Source organism: Buteo buteo, chromosome 2 (genome assembly GCF_964188355.1).
Source record: "Buteo buteo chromosome 2, bButBut1.hap1.1, whole genome shotgun sequence".
NCBI classification, from domain to species: domain Eukaryota; kingdom Metazoa; phylum Chordata; class Aves; order Accipitriformes; family Accipitridae; genus Buteo; species Buteo buteo.
Genome location: NC_134172.1, coordinates 79,061,311 through 79,084,646, shown reverse-complemented (window position 1 = coordinate 79,084,646; position 23,336 = coordinate 79,061,311). Strand labels below are relative to the sequence as shown.

General features: G+C 56.5%; 2 protein-coding genes across 13 annotated transcripts in view; one reads left to right on the top strand and one right to left on the bottom strand.

Moving 5' to 3' along the window:
* The window catches only part of TPX2 (TPX2 microtubule nucleation factor), a 15,787-nt gene extending 10,242 nt beyond the window's left edge, over positions 1 to 5,545 (bottom strand). For 2 of the 6 annotated variants that reach the window (XM_075022035.1, XM_075022060.1), the window contains exon 1: positions 3,980 to 4,167. The gene's annotated coding sequence lies outside the window, so the exon portion shown is untranslated. Of the gene's footprint in view, positions 1 to 3,343; positions 3,363 to 3,949; positions 4,372 to 5,464 lie in introns of those variants that run through there. The other 4 variants (XM_075022052.1, XM_075022046.1, XM_075022041.1 and 1 more) reach the window with 4 other exon arrangements.
* Positions 5,490 to 23,336, top strand: BCL2L1 (BCL2 like 1). Of its 7 annotated transcripts, none has more exons than XR_012649312.1 (4): positions 5,490 to 5,643; positions 6,785 to 7,445; positions 22,006 to 22,362; positions 22,841 to 23,336. XR_012649312.1 is itself a non-coding variant. In XM_075022075.1 (3 exons), the coding sequence occupies exons 2-3, from the start codon at positions 6,891 to 6,893 to the stop codon at positions 22,976 to 22,978; spliced, it is 693 nt and encodes a 230-aa protein (XP_074878176.1). In that variant the 5' UTR covers positions 6,379 to 6,510; positions 6,780 to 6,890; the 3' UTR covers positions 22,979 to 23,336. The 7 variants fall into 7 exon arrangements, 1 of the variants encoding a protein (XP_074878176.1); XR_012649303.1 differs by having other exon boundaries at positions 5,501 to 5,643; positions 6,780 to 7,445; XR_012649302.1 differs by lacking the exon at positions 5,490 to 5,643 and adding an exon at positions 5,830 to 5,986 and having other exon boundaries at positions 6,780 to 7,445.

Sequence of the window (23,336 nt, the reverse complement as noted above, 5' to 3'; positions counted from 1 at the left end):
AGTAAATCAAAGCAGCATTTAGAAGGTACCACTGCTGTTTACAATCACCGGCCCTCCCCCTGAGGATGGCTGCACTGAGAAGCCTTCAGTTCCCCAGCACAGAATTGCGATAGTTAAGGGGAAGAATGTCATTAGAGAAGCATCAGCTACATGACTGCAAAGATGTCAGGGTAGGACCCAAAGAAGGCAAACAGAAGAATCAGAGCCAAAACCAACCGTAACCGAGCTAAAGACATGGCTGGAATCGAATGCTTTCCTACCGCCCTTAATCAAGATAGAGTTTCTGTCAACACTATCCACTTTTTTAAAAATCAAATGCGTCATCTGCATTCTCCCCTCACCCTCCCCCGTCTGTCCACCCAGTCAGAGCTCCGGGCATCGTGTTTCACAGCTACTCGTGTCCACTGCTACGCTGCTGCAGTTTCCAACTTTTTACTGTGTAAAGTCCATATCCTTTCATAACACCAGCACCCTCAACACTGACCTCACCGCCAACCCTTTCTCTCTCCCCCTCTCTCCATCCCAGGGGGAAGCGAATAGTAATGAAAAGAAAGGGAGCGCATCAATGCCACAGTTTCCTACTCCAAGTCTCTTGAAAGAGCCAGTGGGGAGGTAAAAGTTATTGTGACTGAACTCCAGAGGCTCCGTTTCAGTCAGACGAACTCACGACATCACTTTTCAAATCCCTCTGTATGCTCCGAGTCCTGTGCAGAATAAGATTTTTTGTGAAGCAGCAATTCACTGAAAGGCATCTCACTCCTCCACCCATAGACTCAGCTTGGGACCGAGTTCCTGTCAGTTAGGAACATTATGGTGATTTATCACTCTGATATGCCCACTGCAATGCTTCTGCAATCGAAACAGGCTCAGCCAAGGACAGCCCCGAAGCCTGCTGCCCACTCCATTGAGGCATTTTAAAACACCCAATTGCGATTCTGACGGCAGAACCACCATTATCTCAGTCTTTTATTTAAAGACAGAAGGCAAAATTCTCTCTCTCCACTGCGGCACTCTTCCACCAGAAGTGAGGTGCAGAAATTTCTTCTCATTAATAGGGACGTTACCTAATTAGCAGGCACTGTGTGCATTTACCAGACCATGGTTACAAGCACACTGTAATCCTACATAACTACAGAGTGGATTTAAAGCATAACCCTGCTCTCCCCCATATCCTTCACCTTCTGTGTCTACACTAGTGTTCGCAGAGCTTAGCAGCAAGCCAGGGGAACCCTCACCCCTGTTCTGCAGGATCAGCTTTCTCCTGGTTCACAGAGAGCTGCTCACCCCACCCCTAGTGCAAGAAAGGAGGAAGATCCAGTCCTCTCGCTTTCAAAAATAGCCCAAATTCCTTTGATAAAAGTGACTGCCTAACTAAAACCTTAATTGTCTTTCTAGGTCCGCTCCCCTCACTGATCTAAAAGGTACCTCACACAGCCACAGCCCCATACGGTTTCTGCACAGAGCAGCACAGCTGTACCCACAAAGAGGAATGGATGGCGGGTTTCTCTGCACATCAGGTTTCTTTTGAGTAACTATGCTTTGGCACGTTCCAGAAGAGTGCCTTGGCCTGGGTTAGATTAGTTAGCTTTGAAAAAGGATTAAGCTAAATTGGAACAAGCATTCCTATCCCAGAATAAGACTGATCCAACAGCAAGCGCAATAGGTATTTTGGAATAACTTCACACCTCGCTCTAATCCAAATTAGCTTTAAAATGCTAACACGATTCCATCACAGATGTGCTCAGCATCTTATTCTCAATGTAGTTGTTAATTTCTTGCCAAAACCATTTAGGGCAGACAAGACTGGAGAGGAGTAACTCCAACAAGACCCACACAGTACTGGCCTAGGTGCAGTATGTGACTCAGCACCAAGCGCATTGTAAGGGAGCACTTCACAATTACGACCTAACCAAAAGAGCCTTTTATTTTTGGAGCAGCAGCCCAGCATGGACTGATGGTCATCAGGCAATACAATAACAGCACCCACTGCCTGGGACAAAGGACCCTCCCAGACATACAGGCCTTTGTGTTGGAGAGAGGAAGCAGTGTTCCCAGATGAGAAATTAGAGGTCAGGAGGAGAGAGAATGGAGGAGTTTGGGGGAGCATCAAGGGACAGACAGAAGGAGGGCACAGAGATGATCTGCTCTTTCTTGCTATCTTGCAATGTAATTAGATAATCCCCTGGTCAACTAGAGACAACACTTTATCACAGTACACCACTGGAGCTTCATAAGATACAGATGTTATTTACTCCAAATCCTAACAGGATCAGAAAGCAGAAAAAAGTAGTACCAGATACACAAAAAGGATATTCTGAGTTACAGTGGCAGATAAATCTGAAGCCAGTTGATCCACATGCCTCAAAACCCAGGATGGGCTATTGGGAATAAGCAAGAGAAGCTTCCCAGCCAGCGTGCTGCAGTAACTCCAGTGCCTTCAGCTGGGCACCCAACACTGACTGCCATTTAAACACAGGACGCTGCGCTAACCAGGCACCTTATTTAATTCAGCCTGGCAGCTTCTTCATTGTCCTACAACCCACAGCTTTCCGATAATCTGGACAAGGTGCACAGATGCTTTTCAGGGGTTAATATGCAAATTGGACCATTACAAAGGGCTGGAAACTGCCTCTCTGTAGGTACAGTGCTGTCACCACAGCCTGGTAGGAAGCTACCCCACCACAAAGCCGCCAGGTGAACTCCTTCAGCACGATGCCAGCAATCACTAACAGAAGTCATCCTTGCTTTTCCCTGAGCAGGGTTAAGTGAACACTTTTAACAAATTCTGGATCTACAGCTTCTCCTTCCTCTCTGATGCTCTTCATTCAATGCTCCAGTGTGTTTTTCCACAGCACAGAATCAACACTGAATTCATCATCCCGGGTACAGAACAGAGGCAACGCTGCTGTTCCATTGTATAATATTCAAATTGGGACACAAAGCCTTTAACTCCACGCAGGCGAGAGATGAGCACCCAGTGAGCACCACAGACCACCCTGACCTGCTATCATTAGCCTACAGCAAAAGGAGACATGAGGAGCTGGAGCAGCAGGTTTTCTCCAGAGCAGCCTTTGCTCTGCTAACGGTCCAGACCCACCTCCCTTCCAACAGCCCAAAATAAACAGCCCTGACACCTTATGCTCCGTAAATGAGATCCCACAAGTTTTAGAAGACATGAAGATGGGACATTCTAAGAATAGCTGTTCAAGGAAAAGTAAATTATTTTTAGCCAGTATAACCTCAATTTGTTGTTAGATTAAGTTGAAGCTCCTCTAGTTTAAAAAAAGCACAGTGTAAAAATAGCTAACTTAATACCTTTTCTGTTACTTAAGCCAGGTTTTACCTGGTTTTCTTCCCTCCTTTTCCTAGGAAGCAGGATTTGGTTTGAGAAGATGTAACATAGTTTTCCTTAGCTCCAACAGTAAGACGCACACTTCTTCAGGTTTTGAGCGGTGGGTGCGAACAAACAGTTACCGACACAGCAAGGCAGCCTGGTCCGTGCTGGCACGGTGCTCTAGGTTGTATTTCATCGTGAAATACATTGTTTCATCACATCAGATTTTGTGATTGTTTGAAGACTCGCATCCCAACACGCAACTTTCTTTTACTCACGAGGCAGCTACCCCATCATAAGGGGTATTTCAGTACTGCGAACCCATCTTCAGGGAGGGAGCCCCTTGCCACGGTGGCTTCACCCACCGCAGGCCTCGGGCTGGCCCCACGCTCCGGCTCCTTCAAGCCCCACGGTCACGACGGGTTTGCAATTAGCCCTCGGGGATTTAGGCCCAGACCACGGAGCTCCGGGTGCGATCCTGCCCTCCAGCCACCGCGCCAGGCCACGGCAAAAGCCGCCCCAGACACGGGCTAAGCGCCCGGAGCCGCTTTCCGCCTCCATTTCCCAACCGCGCCCTCGCGGTGCCGCAAGGAGCTGAGGCCGTGTTACCGATACCTGGGGCTCGGAGCAGGCCCAGCCACGTACCCCACAACCGGAGAGACCCGACCGGACCCCGAGGAAGGGCTGCAGCCTAGGCCGTCGTCCGGTAACAGCGTCTGCCAGGTAAGGTAGGACGAAGCCGAGAGTTCCCCCGCAGCTGTGGGGAGAACCGCCCGGTAACCGCCGCCGTCGCCGCCGTCCCCTCTCACTCACCTCAGCGCCGCCCGCCCTGCGCGGCGCCTCTACCCGCCGCTGTTAACGGATTTCAAACAGGGCTCGTCCGTCCGAAACGGCCAATCATCGCCTGGGGCACTCCCTCGGTGCGTGCCGATTGGGCGTGAAGGCCAGGGGACCCGGATGAGCAAACCCCGCCCCCGCGCAGTCGAGCGCTGCCCGCAAAGGCCGATGGGAAGCATAGCACCCGAGCGCACCGCTCCACAGCTAGCAGGCGAGAAGCGAACCACAGCCCCCATAATGCACTGCGCGGGACGCGCCCGGCCAACCAGGCGAGGCGCCGCTTTGAGTGTTGTTCGGGTGCGGCCTATCAGCTGCCGGAGGGCGGGTCCCCCGAGCAGGGCCGGGTGGGGGCCGGTGCCCGCACCCCGCCGGGCCCAGGCGGCCTCGGTAGCGCCACAGACCGCGCCGCTCGGGCAGGAGCCCACCGGAACCGGGCCCGGTACCACGGCTGTACCTTAGGTGGTCACTGGAGCGTTTAGTATGCGGCTTTGAGTAAGCACGCAGCGGGCCTCTGTCTCTCTCTCCCGCCTCGATCGAGCACAGGCAGCCTGCCTGCACTCCCCAAACCCTGCCTGACTTCCTCCTGCTGCCGGCCGTTCCTCACCAGGTCAGCTCCCTCTGCCCGCCTGACACAGGGAAGGCGGCTTCCACCACCCATCCCTCCCAGTGAGCACGGCCGGGCTCCCTGCTGCTGGGGGAAAGTGCCCTTTAGGCAACATTACCTACCCCAAATCCTGCATAAAACTCCCCGGGGTAGAGCCGGACAGCAGGCTCTGCTAACAAGGGAGGAAGGACCCTGCCGACGAGAGGGGCCGACCCCGGGTGCCGCAGCCTGCCTTCCGCCGCCTCGGCACTCTGCCCGCGTCAGCCTTACCACCCCCCCCTCCCCGCAGCCTCCCGGAACACTGGAGACAGAAAAAAAAAAAAAAAAAGACAAAAATCACACGTGAAGCCTGAAGCGCTGTAAGGGGACAGGCGGCCGCGGCAGCAGGCTCTGCCGTCCCGTACGGTCCCCACGCGGCGCGGCAGGACCGGAGCTCCCGTGGCACCGGGGCCGCCGCGGCCTGGGCTGCCCACAGGGCCCGGCGTGGCCGAGAGGGGGCGCCAAAGCCCCGCCCTCCGCCCGGCAGCTCCGCGCCTGCGCACTAGCACCCGCCCCCTCCGCGCAGGCTCCCCTCCTTTCCCTCTCCGTCTAACCGACGCTCCCGCCCCGCGCATGCGCGCCGCTCCCCGCCCAGCCTCGCGGCGCCGTGCGCATGCGCACCGCCTCTCTCTTGCCCCCTCCCACCCTACCGCACCCCCCCGGCGCGGCCCAGGAGCGCGGCGGCGGCTTGGCGGGCGATGAGGAAGGAGCCCGGGGACTGCTGAGCGGGCCGAGGCCCGGCGGGGCTCCCGGCGACCCCCGGCGTCGCTGCCAGCCGGGCCCGCGGGACAGGGGCGGGAAGGACCCGGACCCTCCACCGGCCGCTGAGGTGAGGGGCGGAGTGGGGCAGGCCGTGAGCGACGCGCGGTTCAGCCAATGGGAGAGCTCGCTTCTGGGCCCCGCCCCGCAGCGCTCTTCCGGCGGGTGATTGGCTGGCGAGTGAGGGGAGGGCGGTGTGGGCGCCGTCCCCGCGGGCGCCGTGTCGGCCCTCGTGCGCGGGCCCCGTGCTCGCCGCCCCGCCCCGCGCGGGTACGGCGGCCGCGAGGGGCGGTACGGTGGCCGGGGGGCAGGTCGCCCCCTGCGGCCCTCCCGCCTGCCGCGGCCCCGGCGTCCCACCGGCCCCGGCGGCAGCAGCGCGTTGCTCACCGCAACGAGTGACCGGAATCGCTCCCGTAAGAACGCAGGGCCGGGCGGCGGCAGCAGCCCCGGGGCAGGCCGTGCCCTACGAGCCCAGCCCTGGTGGCGAGGACTCGCCGCTTTTTAGCCGTTTATCCCCTCGGCTCCCCTCCGACTGCGGGTAGCGAGGGGCTTCGGGAGGCCGGGGGCGGGGGCTGGGGCTGCCGCCCGCAGCGGGGCTGTGCACAGCGGCGCGCCCGGCCGAGCCAGCCCCCGGGGAAAGGGGGGGGGAGGGCTGCGCCGCGGTTACCGTCAAACTGGGCCCCGTACGAGGCTGCCGTAACCCTTGGGCAACGCAGCCTGCCCGCTTCCGCCGGCAGCCGTTGGGTAACGCCGGCGGAGGTGGGCGGGGGGAGCCGGGCCCTTTAACGGGCGGGGCCGGGGCGGTGCTGCCTCCACCTCCGCGGCACTCCGGCACTGGCGGAGCGCGGCCGGTCCGGCCCGCAGCTCCAGCAGAGCGAGAGCCGTCTCCACCCCGGGCCCGGCCCGTAGCCGGCCTGCCAGGCGGTGCCTGCACCCGGTGAGACCCTGGGGCTGGGGGCCGGGGGCTGCTGGAAGCGAGCCTGGGAGTCCCCTGGGGCTCGAGGTTGGCTTCCCGGGAGGCGGGGGGGTGTTGTAGTCGGTTCTCTGTGCGGCTTCAATCCGGTGGCCCTGAGTCTCGGCATAAAGCTGCAGGATGATCTCAGTCTAATGATAAGCTATCAGCGTTAATGGCACGGGTGCATCTAAAAGCTGTAGCGTTAACTGTTTCTTTGCCTTTCTCCTTCTCTGCTGTTTGTCTGTGCAAAGGTCAGATGTTTCCATCGGTTGTGAAGAAGAAGAGTGGAGTCGGGACCTGCTAAGTGCTGATCTGCTTGTGCTCCGGACCATGGACTCATTGAGGGTGTCCCAGGTGTGAAAATGTCCAGCAGTAATCGGGAGTTAGTGATTGACTTTGTTTCCTACAAGCTCTCACAGAAGGGATACAGCTGGAGTCAGCTGGAGGAGGAGGATGAGAACAGGACTGACTTTGCAGCAGAGGAGGCCGAGATGGACGGCGTCCTCAACGGGAGCCCCTCCTGGCACCCGCCCGCCAGCCACGTAGTGAACGGAGCCGCCATGCACCGGAGCAGCCTCGAAGTCCATGAAATCGTTCAAACAGCTGATGTGAGGCAGGCGTTGAGAGAAGCAGGGGATGAGTTTGAGTTGAGGTACCGGCGGGCTTTCAGCGACCTCACTTCCCAGCTCCACATCACCCCTGGCACGGCGTATCAGAGCTTTGAGCAGGTAGTGAATGAACTCTTCCGTGATGGAGTGAACTGGGGTCGCATCGTGGCTTTCTTCTCCTTCGGAGGAGCCTTGTGTGTGGAGAGCGTTGACAAGGAGATGCGGGTATTGGTGGGACGCGTTGTATCTTGGATGACCACGTACTTGACCGACCACCTAGATCCCTGGATCCAGGAGAATGGCGGATGGGTAAGAACTCCTCTCCCCGGTAGGGATGGCTGCCTGCGTCCTCCCTTGCTGCAGGCCTGCAGTAGTGCCAGTCATACTGGAGCGCAGCTCCCTGCAATGTTTATGCTAGCGCATGTCCTAGACCTTGCAGGGAGATGAAGGGGCGTGTGGCCTTTCCCTCTGTGCTCTTAACACTCTGCCCAAGAGGGTTAGTCCATTGCGATGACACGGTTTATGCTCAGACAAGTCCTTCTCTATCCTTGTTTCTTCTTTTCCCCGGATGTTACAGAAAAGACGTGTTTTCCAAGAGCCTTTGGAAATCTAATGTCATCCAAGCTTGATATTCAAGCAGGAGCCCTTGCTTTCAGGCATGTCCCTGGTGTCATTTAACAGCAGGGAGTGGAGCTTCCTCCTCTCCAAGCGTGCAGTGCTCCAGTGGGCCAGCCTGCGGTCTGCCGGGGTAACAGCTACTTCTTCATTCTGGAGACAGGACTTTGCCTTCTGCCGTGGTTACGGTGAAGTGAATCCTGCAGCAGATCCGGGTGGGTGGGTGGGCTGCTGGGCCTGTCTGAGCTGCTGCGGTGGGAGCCAGGGCTGAGGTTGGGGCAACCTCTGTGCTGGGGAACTGCTAAACCTGCAGCTGCTTCTTGCTTGGCAGGGAGCAATGCTTCCAGCTGCCCCAGCAAAAAACCCTGTGAGCTTTCAGTGGTGAGGTATTAACATGAATAAGCGTTTCTTCAGGAAACATTCTTGAGATGCCGGGTCCGGCTGTGCGGTGCTGCCTGGGACTGCCAGTGGGAGGTATATGACCTACAGATGTCTGAGTTTTCTTTTTGCCTCTGCATCTTAGTGATTCCCTGCTGGTGTAACCTTTACTGGTGTCCACTGGAAAGAGTTCATGCTGTCAGTCGTTAGCATCTAAACAGTGGGGAGTTGCCTCCTTGGCATGCTGGTGAGCTAAAGCCTTTCAGTCCTGTTCATCTCATAGTCCATCAGCAGGCCCCTGTATCTTGAGGAGGGGGCAGGAACCTTTGAGCCCAGTGCTATGCTCTGCACCCTCCTGACAGAGGAGAGGCACAGGAGCTCCATGGAGCTCCCCAGCTCCTTGCCTCACTGGCAATGCTGGGGATCCTGGAGGAGAGGGGGGAACTGGTATACTCAGGGAGAGGGATCGGGTTCACCCAGGGTGCAGGAATTCCAGGAATGTGGCCGCCCTGGGGCACTGCCTGGGCGGGGTTGCTCAGGCAGAGGAGCTTGGTTTCGGTTAATAACCCGGGATCTGCTGGCCATTTCATCAGGCTGTATCTGGCCCATTAGCTCTCTCATCCTGCAGATAACCCTGGCCAAATGCTGAGTTCCTTCCCCCTCCCCTCTGACTTTGGCTTTTAAAGCCACAGATTAGTCTTGGAATTGAGTGATCAAATTGAGGTTTCCAAGCTAGTGTGGCTGTTGCTGTTAGTGACGGATTGGGCTGTATCCTGGAGACCTAGGCGATAATGCAATCTGATTTTTGTAAATGAACTCTCTGGGGGATTTAGATTAAATCACTGGTGGAAAATCACTGGTCCCTGCTTGAGGGGAATGAAATACCTCCTCCTTCTGTTCCCCACCCCCAACCATCACGATTCAGACTCCTCAATTTTTTTTGTGTCTCTCTCTAAATTAATTGTTTGGAGCAAATATTTGTTCAACAGATTGTGGAAGGGCCAGGACTCCTCTCTATCTGACCCGCCCACCAGCTTTTCCTTTGGAGATCGCCATTAGCTGTGTTTCCCACCCAGGGGAACAGCCTTGCTCTCTTCTTTTAACCTTGAACGGGGCTTCTAACTTCACCGCTTAGGCTGTGCTGCATGCCTGGGCTGTGCCGGTAGCTGAAGGGGAGTGGGGCAGGGTGGTAAAGGCCATGGGGGGGCGGTCCACGCCACCAGCCACCAAAAAAAGGGCTGGGCAGTGTGGCTGCTGCCAGCCTGTTGCAAACCCCAACCCAGTGCTTGTTTGATGTCTCAGCTGTAGCTTTCCTCCGCACTCAGGTTTCACTGTGTCCCTTCTGGTGGGGGGGCAGCTGTGCCACTCCACGCAAAGGTGGTGGCACGGTGCAGCGGCAGCACAGGGTCCATAAGAGCTCCCGAGTGCTTCACGCATGGGGTGTGCGTGGGGATGCTCTGCTTTGCTCTCATGCAGCTCCAGCTGCAGGGAGAAAACTGCTGGCCTGCTGCCAGCTCTCTCTGCCAGAAGAGAGTGCCAGCCTGCACTTGCTGTGACAGAGCGGTCCCTCTCCTGCCGCCCTGTTTGCACAGGGAGCCTGTTTGGTGCATCTGAGCTGTTAGAGCCTGTCCCATGCAAACAAAGCTCTCCCGAGAGGTGCAGCAGGCAGATCCTAGTGAGAGGGATGCAAGTTCTGGCAGGCCTGCTTGGCAGGGACCAGGTGGTTTGTGTTTTGGAGCACTGCAGTACTTCTTTTCCTGGAAAGCCCCTCTGAAAGAGGGAAGGAGCGTGGCTCCATCACAAGTGTCACACACAGCCTGGTTGTGTAGGAAGCTCTGTTTCATTCCCCACCAGTGGAACAAAGCGTAGGATGGCCACGGGGTGCAGGTTGCCTTTGGAGGGGCCTGTTAAGGCTGCTGTGTGCTGGGCTGTAGCAGTTTTCTTGAGAAACCATTCTTTGAGCCGAGGGGGAAATGGTAAATCTTGCTACATAATGGTAACTTAGGTGTATTTTGTCAGGTTTACTTGGCCTTGCCTTGGTTTGCCCTCCCCTTCGCAATCTGGCACTGAGAAAACAAACAAACAAGAAGAACCCAAGGGGGGCATTTAATAACCAGCCAGAAGAGAGCTGCTGCCTTGGTGAGCCATCAGAACCAAGGAGGAGGCTTTCCTGGGGCAGTTGCTTTGGCCAGGACCAGATTCCACTAGCTGTGAAGTTCAAACAGTGATCCCAGTGGGGATCGGGAGTCCTCGAGGGAGAAATTGGTGAGTGGCAATGCAGGAGGGGGAAGCACAGGGTGAGCAGGAGAGAGCCTGGCGGGCAGAGGTGTACTGACCATGCTTAATCTGTTTGAGAAAGGAAAGTGAGCGGTAGTTCCTGCCTGGCTGTGACCCTCCAGTGGATGACAGGTTTTCCTTCGAGGCTAAATATATGTTCAGAGTGGGATTTAAAGAGGGTGTTCTGTGGGGATGTGGAGGTACATCTGTGGACATAGAGGCAAGAGGTTTCCTATTTGCAGGGCGTATGGTGGGGACCAGCATGAAGGGGCTGTGTCAGGCCAGGACTGAAAGCAAACGGCATCTTTGTCACCAGTCTGTGACATCTGAATCCCGACAAGGTGGGCTAGGCTGAAGGAGGAAGGACTGCTTCCCGTGTTGGCTCTTTGCACCCCAGGCTCTCAGCCGGCCCTGGCCATGCAGCGCTCGGTGTGCTGGGACATACATGTTGTGTTGCTCTGCGGCGGACTGGAAGCTTGTGGTTCTGTCTGGGGAAATCCCTTAGAAGATGTCAATATAGCAAGCTCATTTGCTATCTTTTTAATTTTTTCTTGAATGATAGGAAATGACTCAGCCTGTGTCATATGACAGAGCGCAGCTGGGATTTCGTCCTGTGCTCTTGCTCCAACCTTCTCAATGGTTTCAGGTTGAGAGCTAGACTTTGATTCTCAGCCCTTCAGAAATGCTTTTTGGCCTTGTGCCATTGCCCAGGTATCCCACACAAGCCTTCCCTGCAACCACCACGTTATCTAGCTGATCCCGGGTGCTACAGGATCCTCATGCCTTCTCGATCCGAGCTTTTTGGGCAGTAAGAGATAAGTGCAAGTTTGAATTCTGCTGCTGTTGTGCCCTGAGACTTGGAGAGGAGCGCCGTGCTAGATGTGCACGGCACACGTGGAAGAGGCACGGCTGCGCGTTGTACCGTATGGAGAACGCAGCTCCCTCTGGGGTGAGCGCTGTTTGCCAAAGCTTTGTTGTTTTGAGTGTTAACACATTGGGTTTCGGGGATGCCCCGGCGTGGCTAATCCTGTTGAAGATTGCAGCCATCAGTTTCACTTGCTGGCCAACACGCAGCAGAGCTGGCTGTAGGAGGTGACTGTGGATAGCCAAGGCCGCGCTTTGCTGTCTTAGAGATGAATCCCAGCCAGTGGTCTGCAAAGCTTAGCTGGGCTATCGCTTTCCACTTTGTCCTCTGTAATTATTTTACAGTCTGGATTCCTTGCAGCTGAGACGGTGCCCCCATTGTCATCACCTGCTTGGGATGAAAAAAATACTCTCCTCCTGCCAGCTGAGTCCCCTCGGGTCCCTTTGCAGTACTAGGTGTTCCTCTGGCTGTGGAACTGCCTGCCTGACGGTCACTGCCGGCAGGGTCTTGGCTCGGGCTGTCCTGCCTGGCACGGCCGTCCCAGGTAGTTGTATCCTCACTGGCGGCTGGAGATCTGGGCTCGGCGTGCAGATCCCTGGCAGCTTCTCGCCTGCCTGCGACCTGGGAGGCTTTTCTGCAGTGCTGTCCAGGAAATGCCATTGGAATGACTTCCACTGCAGTTTCCTGCCCGGCCCGCAGCATTCCTGCCGCTAGACTGAGAACCATGCAGATGCGAGTTTTCAGAGCTTTGCTCTTCGCCCCGTTTACTCAGTTCTCCTTCTATGGGGCCCTGCCTGTTTTCCTTGCTGCCTCTCGGTGTGCGGTACAGTTTGATTACGTTCCTTAGATCTGTGATTAGAGCAGGCGCCTGGAAGGCAAAGCTCCTGCCCATCACTGGCGGTGGCTCAGAGCAGCCCACTTAACTCCCTGGTCTTTCAGCAAAAGGGATAGCATTTCCTTCCCTCCCAGGGGAGCCACTGGGAACTCAGATTTGTAAGGCACTCTGAGGTTCTTTAATCCGAAGAACGGAGTGTCATTTTAAAAAAAGACCTGTGAAATAATTAGCAAACTGTTTCTTGCTGCTCTGTGTTCACAGCTGCTCTCAGTAATGTCAGTCTTCCTGATCATCCTGCTCCTCTCTGAAACTGGAGCTGGGTCACCCTGAGCGCTGCCCGGGATCTCTCCCCGTTTCAGCAGCAATGGGGTGTCCCACCGCAGCAAAAGGGGTAGGAGGGAGCAACATGCTCTTTTCCCCTGTGGAAGCTGCAGCTTTTTATACATGTCTGGGGTGCTGCACCTGATTTCTGTGGAGATCCTGTACGGTTTGTGTACGTGGTTTACCCCCGGGAGCGGCAATATGCCTGCGGCCCACAGCGGGTACAGGCTGAATGGTGGCACAATGCTTTGAGGCCTTTGCTTAAGCTTCTCTCCTTTGATTTTTACCAAGCTGCTGACTGCTATAAGCACAGTCCCATCTTGATGTTACAAGGAGTATTTCTCTAGCAGCTCTTTCCCCACTAGCTGTAAAGCTGGAGTATTCCCAGGAGGAGCTGGGGGAAGGGAAGGGATGGATATCAGTTGTAGAAGTGTTGCAGACCTGCTGAACCGAGAGGCAAGGGATTAATGGTGGCTTCTGCCTTGGGAGCAGAAAGGGGCTGGGGGCAGCTGCTCTCTACCCTCTGGTGACCCCAATAGCAGTCGGGATTTTGACCTACCTGCTGGCTGATTCAGCATGAAGGTATGCTCTGCTGGGTGGCTCTGCCTTTGCGTGGCAGGAAAGCAACGACACTCTCCTCCTCCACCCTCCCGAGAGGGATGTTACCCTTAAATGCTATTGTTCTGAGCAACTAAAGATTAACAAAGATAATGGAGGCATGAAAGGGAAGCAGTGTCCCTCGGTGCCAGGGCGCTCCTTGTTTTGCTGCCCTGGCCTTGGACAGGGAGACGGTTCCTCCTCCCTATTCCCCACCTGGAAAGATGTGCAGAGGGGTGTTTGGTTCAAGATCTCTCTGAAGTTCCGCTCCTAATAGTCCTTGGGATGCCAAGGGCTTAAGCTGGGGGAGTGCTTTCTTGAGGCATCCGATAGCTTTCCCTGTGGTGCGCCTGTGGAGGGGAACACGAGGGCTTGGCTGTGGGTGCACCAGGGCAGCTTCAGGGTATGGGCTGGCCCTCGCCCCATTCAGGTGGGGAGAAGGGTTACTCTTTGCCACAGGAGCAGAACAGCCCGGCAGAGCGAGGGGGCAGAGGGCTGCCGGGAGGCAGAGCCGTTAGCAGATGGCTCCAGCTGGGCTTACCGGGGAGCAGGTGTGGGTTTCAGGAGGCAGCCTTTTAAGAGAGATGTCAGTTTTGAACCCGGGAGACTCGAGGGGCTGAGCCGTGGCTTGCATGCTGGGGAGCTGTGACCTAGTTGTGCTGTAGAAATGCTCGTTTTATTTTTTATTTTTAGGTATTTTGCTTATTTTATCCTCATGTTTAATTTAGTTAGCAAAAAAAGAAAAAGAATCCGAGGGCTGAAGAGTGCTGGGAAGGACTGCCTGCAGGCGGGAACGCCCGCTGCAGCTCCTCCGTGCAGCCAGCATCTCTCCAGCTGCCCGTGTCTTCTCTCGGACACGTGCTCACGTGTACCAGCCCAGTGCTGTCTCTCAGGATCTCTTTAATGGGAAACCCAGTGCACTCAGCGATGCTGCCTGCCTCCGGGGTAGCAAGGGAGGGAGGAGCAGGATTCGGAGCATTAACCAGAGAGGCTCCCGTGGCCACGGGGACTGTTTGAACATTGTGCTGTAACTGGTCTGCCATCCCTCTGCTACTGGGAGCAGGGAGCTGGGTGAGCATGGCGTTTCAGGAGGCTTTGGGCTGGTTACCCTCTCGACCACCGCTTGCCCCTGCATTTACCCAGCATGCCCAAGGAAGGGTAATAGGCTGTATCTGCGAAGAGGGAACTTTCAGGGGTCTGTGCGATTCCCTTGGGGAGAGCTGCTTGAATTTATTGCATTATCCTCCTTCCTGCTCAAGCTTGTGTTTCAGCTGTGTCTGCAGACGTTGCTTCTGATTTAAGTAGATCCAATTAGTAGCTAGCTTCTGGCATCAGTATCCTGCTTGGGGAGATGAGCCCTGGGGATGAGGAGCCTCTGGTGGGAGTGGGGCTGGGCTCAGCCCCTCTGCCCCCTGCTCCTGATCTAGGATGGACCCAGAGCTCCCCGACTCACAGCCCCAGTCCTGAGCTCAGGGGGGGAAACCAAGGCAGGTGTCCTCTGCTCTGTGCTCCACCTGGCCAAGAACAAAGAGCAGGCAGGTTCTCCCTGCCTGTACCGCTGCCAGGCAGGTGCTCTTAAGACTGAAATCAAATACTTCAAAATGTGACAACTTGGCAGCAGGCAGAGCTTTGAGCAGGAGCTGCTCATGTCGGGAGGTGTGCAGGGACCTACCTGTCTGTTGGGGGTAGGACTGTGTGCCTGAGGGGAGGGAGCTGCTGGAGCTGGCTGCTTCCAAAAGGAGCATGGAAGGGTTTTCTCTCTCTCTGCTGGAGGGTGAAGGGCTGTTTGGGAAGCTCAGAGAAGAGGCCTAGGCTGGCATGGAGCAGGTTTGGTTTGAGTGCAGCTATGGCCATGCTCAGGTGGAGCGGGACAGCTGTCTGCATCACATCATTAGTCCTCCAAATGATACTAGTCCCCTTTGCACATCTCTGGTTTTTGCCATCATTGAGGCTGAGGAAGGCAGGGCTACGAGTGTTGTGCAGGGAGCACGGCTGGCAGCAGTACGTGACGTTACTCTGTGTGTGTAACTTGTGGTGAGCTGGCTCGGGGCTTGGGCTGGGATGTGGGACTTGGGCGTGTATGTGGCCCTGGGTAGTGTCTGTGTGACATATGACTTATGTATGGAGAAAATGAGGTGTTGCTACCTGTAAATCAGCCATCATAGCAGTGTTGCAAGTGCTTCCATCCTGTAATGGTATGGCTCACCAGTGTATTAAACTTGCCAGAGAGCTAATATCTTTTATTAGAGCAACTGACCTCATTTAGAAGCTTCCAGTGCACCAGCCAGTGATTATTTCATGCAACAACACGTATGGAGGAGCCCAGGGCAGAGCACAAAGTCTCCTTCTCGTGCTGCATTGCTCTCTCCTGCGTTTGCTGCATCAGCTGCCTACTCTGCTTCCTGCCCTCAAGTCAGCAAGGATTTTGCTAAAAGGGACTTTGTGGCCTGAATCATTTGAGATTTCATGTGGACTAACAGGAAGTGAAAACAGAATGAGCACATCTTCCTCCTCTTCCTGCACCTCCACCCTTTCCCCTTTTTCATTCAAGTGGCATGTAAGAATTACAGCAGTCTGATGAAGTGCTGGGGCTTAAGTGGGAAGTGGTGAGGCTTGGCCGGCACTCCTCCAGGATGCTGGAGGACAAGTGGCTCGAGGCAGAAGAACTGGGTGGTCCTTCCCCAGGACCTGTCTCCCCTGGGGACCGTCCCTGTACCCAGCCTCACTCCTCAGGCTCTGGTAATGCTGCTGTTCCCTGCAGGGTAGATCTGGGGTAAGGCTCGCGCTGTGGTTGAGGACTGGGGAGAGCTGTCAGCATCGCATGACTCAGCCCCTGGATAGGAGGGAACGTGGCTCCGCAGCCAGGCACACATGAGCCTGGCACATCTCCTCGGCACAGGTTTCCCCACAGTTACACAAGGGCACGATTGCACAGGAGCTGTGACGTCTGGGAAAAGCAATGACAAGGTGAAAATTGAGCTTTGTTCACCGGGCGCAGAGGACCCTGCTGAGGTGATTGTCCAGTGCAGCGAGGTGCAGCGAGCTGGCTGTGGCACTTGGGCTCCCCGGCACCGCAGGCGGCAGATAACCGTGAAATTAAAGCAGGAGTCTTCCCCTGCCCCCCGAGCGTGCCCCTCGCACAAAAGGCAGGCAGGCTGCTCTGCCTGCCGGGGCTCAGACACCATCTGTCCGGTGGGGAGAAGCATCAGAGAGACCGTCTTTCCTCGGACTATTCCACTTAATGCCCTTTGGAAAACAATCCCATTCCCAGCAGGTGCTAATCTCTTGAGTGGATCCGGCTCAGCCAATGTGTTCTTCGCTGTGCCTTTGTACCGGAGCCTTGTCGCCTGCCAGCCGTCCCGCTGCCAAGTGCGCCTGACTCTGGCCGGGGCTTCAGCACCTTTGGGAACCCTCAGCCCAGTTAGTTCTGGGAGAAGCACTGGTGAGCGATGGATGCAAGTGGATTAGTCATTTGCACCATCTCCGGCTTTAATACACATGAATGTTTCAGCGGATTTCTGGAATGGAGAGCGCAATTCCCTGCTCTCCATCTCATGCTGTGCACAGCAGTCTCCCCGGGGCAGGGATGGGGGTTACAGCTGTCACCGTAGCCCCTTTCATGTATTTGGAAAATGCTGAAATCGTGCTGAATGGTGTGGGGTTATTGCAGGTTCCCTGGAGCTGGTGATGAAACCAGTTTGACAGGAGGCTGCCGTGGCAAGGATTAGGGCTGGAGTGTGCTAGCAAGGGTTTGTTTCTGGTTAGAAAAGAGCTGGCTCTGGCCCTCACTAGGCTGAAGCCCTGCAGGTTTGTTGGGCTTTGGGCTGAGGCCCTAGGGTCAGCCTCCCTGCCGGTCCCACTGCAGGCTGCAGCCTGGCGGCTCGGCCAGGCTGGGAGGAGAGGAGGGCAAGGCAGGGATATGCTTATTTAATAAACCCTTTTGAATTTATGGCTACATCCCTCAGAGTCGCAGGTTTCTCTGAATGCAAAGCCCTGGAGCTTGGGCAGGGGCAGCACTCCAGTGCAGGCGGCACCCCAGCACCCGCTCCCAGGGCAGGCGATGCAGGAGAGGCAGTGGAGCGGGTGGCATTCCCTGCCATTGTCATGGAGATCAGCAGCTGCTTCCCTGGAGGTCACCATTTGCATAACAGTTAGAGCTGGGTCTCTGGAGCATTTGCACCTGCGAGTATGCTCTCCCCAGAGCCCCTTCCCCTCCCCGTGTTCCCAGAGCCCCTTCCCCACCCCATCCCGAGCCTGCCCAGGGTGCTGACGGGGACCAGCGGGCTGAGGCTGGGGATCTGGAGAAGCTCTGGGATCTCTGCCTTGGATGGCAGGCTTCCTTGGCATGATGTGCCCGAGTTGCGGGGGCTCATGTTGACCTCCAGTCCCGATAACTGCAGGCAGTGCTGTGTTACTGACCCCTCCTTTAGGGCCTGGGCTTCAGACAAGGCTGGGGGCAGTGGGGGCCACACATGGATGCGGTGTCTGGGGAAGAAGGGCAGAGGGACAACCTCCCGGATGTCTCTTCCACTTTCATAGCACATAGGGACCCACTGAGTTGTGTTTACAGGATCCTAGTGGCAGCCTTTGGGAATACTTATGTTTTCTTTCTTTCTGAAAGATCTCAGCTGCCTTTTCCCCCCTGTGCTTCACCTCCAGGTTCACATATGCCAGTCCCATGTGGTGAGCTGGCAGCCCGAAGGAGCTCTGGGAGCAGGTTGCTGTCGATGCAGGGCTTTGTTGTGGTCTGCGCTGAGCTGCTGCCTTTCTTTTTCCGTGCTTCTCTCACTGCTCAGCACAAAACTGTTCCCAGCATCTTATTAACAAATGTCTGGTCATCCAGATGACTCCACTCCTGGCCGGCAGTTGGTGTTAGACCTCTTAGCAGTAATACAGCTGCAGTTACGGCGAAGGTATAACAGAAACAGCCTTGTTTGCAAGTGAAACATTGCCTCATGACGAGAATGCCTGGATTGGGAGTCAGATGCTGTGGCTCACGCTGCTGGCTTGTGTGCAACTCTAGGGAAAGCACTTAACCTCTCTGCACCTCTGTTGATCTGTCTGAGAACAATGCTGACTTAACCCACAGGAGGTTTTGGAGAGATAACTAATTTTTGGTAAAACACATTAAGATCCTTGGGTGGGAAAGGCTTTTGTATGTGCTGAGCTGGTTGCTGTTGGTGTCTGGCTCAGAGACAGGCTGGCTGGCTGTCGGGGGTGCAGGGAAACTCTGTAGTGGCTGCTGGAGTAAGAGTCTCTGTGTCAAAGTTGGACTAACTGCCACTGGTTCACTGTGAATAGTCCCGATAGAGCCTGTCTCTTCTCTGCTGGTTTTCAGAGCTTCGTGCCAGTGTCTCAGTGACCTCCATACCCTTCACCTCCCTGTGCAAGGGAAGCTTTGAGCACCCAAACTCTGCCCTCCCCAGCAGCTGCCACCCTCCCCTTTCTGCTCTACCCCTGACTCACAAGAGACCAGATGGGGATTCATTGCTCACATCTGCTTCCTTCACCTGCCCTCATGGTTCAGTGTCACTTACTGAATCCTCTTTCCTCAAGTGTTGAGGCTTATCTTAGAAGAGGAACCTGGTCTGGTCTGCTCTGCTCGCCCTGAATGGGATCTAGCAACTGTTCTCCCTCCCGCTTGGCTTGGGGAACTGCTTTGGACAGTGCTGGTGAATGAAACCAGCTGAACCTCTGGGGGTGGCTACCAGCAAGAGACTGAAACTTTGGGTCTTCCCCTTCCCGTTTTCAGGCCAGGATGTGAATGCTGTCTCAGCCAGACCTCGTGCCTGATTAATCTGTGTGTCCCACCCAAGCCAGAGCACTTTGGGTCAGACCTGCTCCTCTTTTCTCTCTACCACAGTGGCGTGTATCATCACTAGGCAGTGTTTAAGTGGCTGATGCGTCCCTCCCCCCCCACCAGTGGGTTGCAGTCTGGGGCACTGCAGGTGTCCTGAGAGCCTTTGGCACTGCAGAACCTCCCTGCGCCTGCTCTGTGAGGTGGTGGACACTGGTGGAGTCTGGATCTCCAGGTCCTCTGTCTCCTGCAAGCAGCACATGCAGCTGGAGGGAAGTCCCCCCAGCAAGTGCTGGTTTAGGCTCCAGCAAGAAAACGTTGTCTCTTTCCCCAGTGCTGGGGGAGGAGAGGTGAAGCTGGGGGATTGCCTTTTGTGGAGGCATAATGTCTCGCTGCTTCCTCATCGCCTGCCCCAGAGCATCCTCCTCTTGGATGTGTCCGTCACCGTCACCCGGGGTGGGGAAGGGGATGTGACGGGTGTTCGGCGGTGGAACAGCCTGTCCTCGCTGGGGTGGAAGAGGCCCAAGGGCACGCGGAGAGGGTGGTTGAGACACTGACGTGCTGTTGCTACCATAGTCCTTGTGATCGACTCAGGAATTTCAAATATTTCCTCTCAGATAAAGGTGACTGGGGGAGGCTAGAAATATCTGGACGTGTCTGGGCAAGCCTGAGGTCCCAAACACCAGGCCAGAGAGGTTAGAATCGGTACTGGGAGTGCTGGGCTTCAGGTGCAGAGCAGCCGAGGCCTGGGGCGGTGTGGGAACTAAGCAAGCTGCCTTTCCCTAACCTTCAACCCGCCCCCTGGATAGGGAGGGAGGACGCTCCTGCCTGTTTTCACACTCCCCCTGGTCTGGGATTGCCATTCCCAGGGGACACATCTGGGATCGCAGTTGTGCAGGGGCTGAGCTATCACAGCTCCTGGGAACGGTTTCCCCGAGGAAGGCCAAGGCACTCTCCTCCCAAATCTCCTGCAGCCTGCAGCTGCTGCTCCATTCCTAGGGGAAGAAGAGGGGCTCGCGTCCCCTCCCTGCCCGTGCGAGGCTCTTGTCTTGCTCTTCTCCGTCTGTAGCACCCGATAGCTCTCAGTTCACCATATGCCATTTATCTCTTGTTCAGCAAACACTTCCTTTTCTTAGAAGTAAGGGCTTCAAAACATGCTTCTTGGAACTGCCTTTCCCCAAGCTCGAGAGGGCTCGGCTGCCAGCCCTCCCCGGCTCCCTGCCCTGGCTGTGGGGGCCCTTTCCTGCTGCCAGCCCTGTGGAGAGGCTAGGTGACTGCATGGCCCCTTCCACCTCTGCAGCCTTCCTGGGAACTGTGGGGATGTCCCCTCCCATGGGTCAGGAGGAGCCCACAGAGATGTGTGGGGCTCTTGGTGGGGCAGGCCTTGCTGAATCTCTGAGCATCATGGCTTTTTCTGGTGAATACATCACAAGGGCGCAGCCTCCTTCCTCTTGCTGAGCGCTCCTGCAGCATTGGGTGCTGTGAGTGCTCGGCTGGGACGTGTGTCTGAGGGAAGGACCTTCCCTTGGGGGGCCAGGGCCCTGGTACAGATGTTGTAGGGGTGGTGGATGCACTCCACAGCTGGCATTTTTGGACTAGCCTGTGTCTTCTGCCCTGGTTCCCCTGTGCCCTTTATCCCCGCCAGCCTGCTCTTGGTTTGCTGCTGCTTGCCGTGCTCTGTCACTGCTCGGCTGCTCATCACCACCTATCCGCAGAGGGATTTCCTGTGCTGTAATTAAAAATATCCCCTCCTTTGGTTTGGGCTCTCCTCCTGTCCCTCTCCTGCAGCACATCACTGGCTGTTTCTGCAGCTGTCACCCTGAACGAGTGGCCGGGCAGAGGGGCTAGCAGCAGGCAGCAGCCCTCACCTTTCTCCCTGGGTGGCACCTGTGTGTGAGCTGCTGTCCTGCCCATTCCTGCGGGGCCAGGATGCAATACAACACCTCCACAGAGCCTGCGCCAGCTGGCAGGCCCGGTGGGAAGCGAGCTGCCTTCTGCTGCTCTGTGTGAGTGGCGGGGGTCATGGGGACGGTTGTCACATCCCTGAAGAGGACTTTGAGTGAGGCAGCAGCGGTGCCCCGGGGTGAGTTTAGTGAAGTCCCTGTTGTCCCAGAGCCCTGGGGCTGCTGATACCTCTTCACAGCCAGGGAAGTCAAAAGATGCTGGAGATGGTGTTCGATAGGAGGTAGAGAAGAGCTTTGGTGGGGCAGAGGCAGATGCTGAAATGCACATCTCACCTGGGTGATTGTTCAAGTACCTGATCCCCTGTTGGGAGGGAGGCCAGTGGCTGAGGAGAGGGACACAGCCTGGCTCCCTGGGAGCGAGCGTGCATGTCTATTGCACGCCTTGCTGTGAAAAGCTGTGTGTGAGCTCAATCGTGTGTGTGGGGCAAGGTGAGGCAATGCCCCGCAAGCTGTGACCATGCTGGGGCTGTTTTGGGGGAGCCAGGGGACTGGCACCAGGTTTCCATGAGTGATGGAGAGGCACCTGCCTAAAGAGCATCTCGATCCCGGCCGTGATACAGGCACCAAACCCCCCACAGGTCCTGTGGCAGTGGTTGCAGCTCATCACAGGCTGTGGGCAGGCATGGGAGGCAGCTTGCAGGCAGAGCTGCCAGACCCATGCAGGCAGGGATGCTGCCCCTGCCTCTGGGGAGACTGTGGTAAGGCGTGACACAAGCAAAGCGTCAGCCGGGCTTATCTCTGCTTTCCCAGAGCAGCCGGGTTACTGGAACTGCATTCACTTATCAGGGAACAGGGGACCTTGCTGGGAAGACAGGCTCGAGGTGCAACAGCGTCAAGGCCCTGCTGACGCCGAGCTGCATGGCGCTCTGAGCTACTGGCGATCCCTGAGCCCAGAGCTCGCTGCTCCAGCTCCCTCTAGCCCTGGTGCTCCTGCTCAGCCCTGATAAACCTGGGAGCTGCTGGGGCGTAAAGTTCCCTGCTTCATGTACCCTGCCCATGGGCCCCTCCTTCCCTGCAGTGCGTGTGGCCCGAGGACCTGAGCACCTATTCTCACAGTGGTCCAAGGTCCCTGGGTACCCAGGAGAGCAGGAGGGGTTGCGTCATGCCATGGGGGTGTTGCATGGGTGCAGGGTACAAATGTGCTCTCTGAGAGCCTGTTTTTGGAAGCAGTTCAGCTCTGGTGGTCTTCTCTCTTTCTCTCTGCCCTTCACCTCCCCCAGTCCAGGCCATGGCCTCTGTCCCCAGCCCTGTCACACACCTCCCTCAGAGGGAGAGGGGCTGTGGCTGTTTGCCGTGCAGTGGCTCTATTGAAATTTGCTCGGCTCTTGCTGTTGCTGGAGATGAAGGACTGGAGGCAGCCGGCTTGGACGAGCCGGGCCGGAGTGACTGCATTCCTGGCCAGGCCTCGTGCTTGGCCCGCTCTCCCGAAGCCCAGGGAAAGGCCGGAGTTTCACGATCCAGAGTGCCTGCCTTCGCCATAGGCGTTCGCAAAATCCAGATTGTGCTGCAGAGTAACCTGCGATGGCCAGGACACGGGAGTGCTTGTCTTGCTGGGATGCGGCAGTGGGGAGAGGAAGGTGAGAGGCTCTGCTTTGGATGCAAAAGCAATGGGGGGATGTGCATTGTGGACTCCTGCCGCAACCGTGGGCACCAACCCTGCTGCTGCTCCCCCAGGCCTCGGCCGTGGAATAAAGCCCAGCATTTTCCTGCTGCAATGATTTCTATCACACTTTGATGCTAATTTTAGAGAGCCTAGAGCACGTGATGCATCTCCTGCCCTTCCCGCGTGGTACTCTCCTTGCAAATCCTTTCTGGCATCCACTTCTCTCATGACTGGTCCTGTGCTTTCCCCATTGCCCTCTGTGCGTGATTCAGAGCAAGGAAGCACAAGGCATCTGTCATCCGCCCCATCCCCACCACCACTTTCCTGCCGGCAGGAGCCTGGCAGCCTTCCTGCCCCTTCCCACAGAGGAGGAAGGAGCCCCAGAACGCAGCAGAGATGGTCTCTGTGCTCTGCTCCCACCTGCTCTGCTCACAGCTCCTCTCTTCCCACAGGAGCGGTTTGTGGACCTCTACGGGAACGATGCTGCTGCCGAGGTGAGGAAGGGCCAGGAGACCTTCAACAAATGGCTCCTGACCGGGGCGACGGTGGCAGGAGTGCTTCTGCTGGGATCCCTGCTGAGCCGCAAGTGACCCGCCGCCGAATCCCCCCGTCGCCAGGACGGCTGCGCCTTCACCGCCACATCCACTACACTCCGCTCCCGAGCACCGTCACCGGCGCGGGGGGGGGCAGCCCCTCCGCCTCCCGGGCGAGCGCCCCACTCCACGGAGCTTTCTCCCTCGTGCCGCCAGCTCCTTTTATTGTAGCCCGTCTTATTTACCGTTCCGTTGTGTTTTAAAGGCGCTGAGACCAATGCAGCACTTCAGCCAACAGCTCCCAGCGCTGGGGAGATCCAGGCAGCCGGGAGGAGTACCGGCTAGAAGGTGTCCCAGCTCTGCAGGGTCCTCTAGATCACTTTGAAGAGAATAAACAGACTTATTTTTGCATGTG

Coding starts and splice junctions, on each gene's coding strand:
- BCL2L1 (XM_075022075.1), top strand. CDS start 6,891: ATGTCCAGCAGTAATCGGGAGTTAGTGATTGACTTTGTTTCCTACAAG. Junction 7,446..22,840: donor TCCAGGAGAATGGCGGATGG/GTAAGAACTCCT, acceptor CTCTTCCCACAG/GAGCGGTTTGTGGACCTCTA.